Source organism: Carica papaya, chromosome 7, assembly GCF_054855325.1.
Source record: "Carica papaya isolate Zhongbai chromosome 7, ASM5485532v1, whole genome shotgun sequence".
In the NCBI taxonomy this organism is placed as follows: domain Eukaryota; kingdom Viridiplantae; phylum Streptophyta; class Magnoliopsida; order Brassicales; family Caricaceae; genus Carica; species Carica papaya.
The window spans coordinates 7,022,036-7,026,455 of NC_142315.1; the positions used below are offsets into that span (position 1 = coordinate 7,022,036).

A 4,420-nucleotide genomic window follows, 5' to 3' on the forward strand; every position below is an offset into this window, starting at 1 on the left:
GACAAATAAAAAATTTGATTTACAAATTGAACATGATGAATGTAAGTAAATTAAGCTAAAGGAGCATTAATGTAATTGAACTCTTAGGAAATTAGGGTAAAAGTGTGAATAGGAAAATTAAAAAATTTAGGGGTGGGCGGGAATCAGAACAGAGGAAAGCAGAGGGCAGAGGGGGGGAAGTGGGAGAAGGCGGAGGGCACAAACTCACCAAAAACTCTCCCCCTCTGCCTTGTCTGTCTCTCGTAAAAATACCATTTTACTTATCGGAAATTGAACAATCTGACACCCTCACGTCTCTTTCTTCAAACCCACATAAAAGTAACATGAATATTAACCCACCCCCCCCACATCATAAAATAACCAAACCACACACGCGCATATTCATTTTAACATTATATTATTATTATTATTATTATTATTATTATAGTAAAAACAATCGAACTTGAAAATTAAAAAAATAAAAATAAAAATAAAAAAGAAAGAAATTCCATCTCAACTTCTCTATTAATACCTCCCATATCTTCATCTACGGCAAAGAGGTATCCATCTATCCTTGAAGAGAAAGTTGGCATCCATACACATTGAGAGATAGTGAGAGCCTCTGGTAAGAGAGAAAAACAGTTCTCTTCATGAGAATATCTCTTTTTAAACTTCAAGATTGGCAGGCCACTCACTAATAACACGAATGAAACTAAGATTTTCTTGATCAATATCGTCGTCATCTTCATCTTCATCTTCATCTTCATCTTCATCTTGTCATCATGTGTAATCTGAATACCACCACTACCATGCCCGTATCAGACAATCCAGACCAAGCACCAGATACTCACTTGTTTTTCGATCTTCGCTCGCTACCCATCTACTCAAAACAAACAGAGGACCCAATAACGGACCCTGAAAAGCAAGACCCACATTGCACATCTTTCTCCTTCTCCGACATCATCAATGAGACCAAATCTCTGTTCAGCCTTGCTTTTCCTATAGCACTCGCCGCTCTCATTCTCTATTCTCGCTCTGCTGTTTCCATGCTCTTTCTTGGCCACCTCGGCGACCTACACTTGGCTGCCGGCTCTCTTGCTATTGCTTTCGCCAACATCACTGGCTATGCCGTCCTCTCCGGCCTGGCTTTAGGGATGGAGCCTCTCTGCTCACAGGCCTTCGGTGCTCGAAGACCTAAGCTCCTCTCCTTAACACTTCACCGTTCCGTGATTTTCCTCTTGGTCTCTTCCATACCCATTTCCCTTCTCTGGCTCAACATGTCCAAAATCATGGTGTATCTTCACCAGGATCCTCACATAACAGGTTTGGCTCACACTTACCTTCTCTTCTCTCTCCCTGAACTTTTGACCAACTCTTTTGTTCACCCAATCCGCATTTACCTTCGCGCACAAGGCATCACTCTCCCCCTCACTCTAGCATCCCTCGCTGGCAGCATCCTCCATTTTCCTATTAACCTCTTTCTCGTCTCTCATCTCCAGCTAGGCTTAGCCGGCGTCGCTGCAGCAAGCGCAGCCTCCAACTGCTTCGTCCTCCTTTCCCTCGTGTCCTACATCTGGGCATCCGGCTTGTACAAGCCCACGTGGATAAGGCCTAGCCTAGACTCTCTCACCGGCTGGAAGCCGCTCCTTCGGTTGGCTGCCCCAAGCTGCGTGTCTGTATGTCTGGAGTGGTGGTGGTACGAGATCATGATCGTGCTTTGCGGCCTCTTGGTGGAGCCCAAGTCAACGGTCGCATCAATGGGCGTCCTGATCCAAACGACGTCGTTGATTTACGTATTCCCGTCGTCGCTCGGGTTCGCCGTCTCCACTCGGGTGGGCAACGAGCTCGGAGCCAACCGTCCCCAAAAAGCGAAACAATCGGCGATGGTGGCGATACTGGCGGCTCTGATGATGGGGTTATCAGCCATGATATTCGCATCCGGGATGAGGGATAGGTGGGGCCGGATGTTCACCAACGAAGCGGAGATCCTACGGCTGACATCGGTAGCGTTGCCGATCATAGGGTTATGCGAACTCGGGAACTGCCCACAAACCGTAGGCTGCGGTGTACTGAGGGGGAGTGCACGGCCATCGACCGCGGCTAACGTGAACCTCGGGGCATTTTATCTGGTGGGCATGCCGGTAGCGATTGGGCTCGGGTTCTGGGTCGGGTTCGGGTTCCGTGGGTTATGGTTGGGCCTGCTGGCAGCCCAGGTGAGCTGCGCTGGGCTGATGCTGTATGTGGTAGGGTCCACCGACTGGGAATTCGAAGCTAAGAGAGCCCAGATGCTTACGTGTGGCGCGAATGTAGATATCGGCGTATGTAGTGACGATTATAAAGGCGGGGAAGATGATGATCAAAAGCAACCGTTGATTAATGTTATGGTCAATTCTTCTTGATGAATAAAAACATTGACTATATTGTTTATTTATTTAATTATTTATATTTGTGTTTTGAGGATGAGAGGTAGTGAATATTATTATTGTTTGTTGTCATTTCAAATTTTATTTTCTCCCCGTTTCTCAGAAATGGTGAATTGGGTAAAAATTAGGCAGGAATTTGGTTGACTGTGTTTGAAGAAAACAAGAAAACAAAATTTTTTTTTTCTTAAAAGTAATTTGGTAACAAGTAAATGTATAATACGAGAAGGAACTGAGAGTAATTGCTACATTTGATGTGTTGATGATTAACTGGGCAGCGATTGGTGCTTTAATAAATATAAAGAAATAATGAAAAGCGATGAAGATGTTATACGTATATCAGAGAAGAGTAAAAGAAATGAAAATTTAGAAAGGGGTAAGTGTCTCAAAAATACAGACATATATGTTTGATGTCTGGTTTTGTTGGGTTTTAGAATCAACAACTGACACATGTCAGTCTACTCATTGGGAAAATGGGTGTAAAAATTTTTCTCTTAAAAAAAAAAAAATCAGATTGGGGTGGGGAGGAGTTACTCATCTCAATTGGCTACCTGTCCTTTCATTATCCGAAAGCTATTGAACACGGGACTTGTTTTTCACACAAAAACAAAGGAGTGTAATTTTCATTCACCACCTTTTTCTCTTTTGCCTCATTCATTCAATTACCTCAAAAATCATGCGATACAATTTGATTTGATTCTCAGAAATATCTTGCTCGTCATCTGATCAACTCCCAATGCTTCAAGTGATGAAAGATAAGTAACCCACTTAAGATTTGTTATTTTTGTTCAGACAGTTGTAAACTAAGCTGTGATACAAATGAATTAAATCAAGCGTTACTATATATATATATATATATACATACATACATACATACATCTTGTATAGGAACAAAAAAGAGGTCCCGTGGTAATGCCCCTTTTACAATCATGATATTGTATATATGAGTGTGTGTGTGTGTGTACGTATATATGTATGTATATGGAGATGAATATTTCCAAAAGCATGCAATGCAACTATACTCAATCACGTCCGTATATATATAATATAAAAGGAGGGGAGAGGCTGAGAAAGAAACAAATTAACCCGCTATAATTCGAAGAGAAAAGAGGGCGGTCTGTTCGGAGCGAGAAGTGAAAGGCGCAGTGGAGGAAGATGAGGATGGCAGGTCTCCTTTTTGAAGGAGAAAAACAAAACAAGGTGTTGTCTTGTTAGTAAAATGTGTCAGTTAGGGCAGAATGCGCACGAGGGGGTTACCACCCAATTCAGTCTCACCTTTGTTCCTTTTCCATCATTCGTATATACTTCTACATACTCACACACACACACATATTTATATTTCATCTCTCCAAAAAAATCAAATAAATGAATGACATTCTGATCATTCAAGAACCAAGAATCTTCATTTCATTTACACAAATATATATATATATATGTACATATAATTAACAGTTTTATACATATAGTTCCAGTCACACCACATTCCAGCTAGATATCACATATATATTAATAGATAATATATATGCACGGAGACACCGGTAACCTTCAATAATATATATAATATATATTTATTTGGCAATTCAAATATCTGTTTTCGGTTTCCTCTTTGGTGTTATGTGCATATAAAAAGGCTGATCATGGTTTGGCCCATCTGCATTTGTGGGATCCATGCCTCATCAATCAGATACATCCATATTCGTTTCAAATCAAAGAGACTGTTTAATTTGGTTCACGTCATTAGTTTCTATCTATATTATATAAATTAGGTGTATTGTCTATGTTATTTTATTTTTTCCCACCACCATGCTTGTATCATTGCTTCTTTACCATCATGTCAATTGTATATACTATTTACTCCTCTTTGCTGTAAACAAGGAACCTTTAAGAGGTTATATATATATATATATATATGTATATCTATATACACATAGTTAGCACAAGTCTAGTGCCTGGTGGTTGATGTGTATATATATATATATATATATATTTTTTTTTTTAAATATAACGTTGGTATATTTATT

The 4,420-nt window shown here is 40.3% G+C and overlaps 1 protein-coding gene across 1 annotated transcript; it reads left to right on the plus strand.

Moving 5' to 3' along the window:
• Positions 1–522: 522 nt before the first annotated feature.
• ADS1 (MATE efflux family protein) lies at positions 523–2,474 on the plus strand. Its single transcript, XM_022039251.2, has one exon. It carries the CDS (start codon positions 762–764, stop codon positions 2,376–2,378), a length of 1,617 nt encoding a protein of 538 aa, XP_021894943.1. The 5' UTR covers positions 523–761; the 3' UTR covers positions 2,379–2,474.
• The last annotated feature ends 1,946 nt before the right edge of the window (positions 2,475–4,420 follow it).

What these genes read in the sequence shown, in the direction of transcription:
- ADS1 (XM_022039251.2), top strand. Translation starts at nt 762, where the DNA reads ATGTGTAATCTGAATACCACCACTACCATGCCCGTATCAGACAATCCA.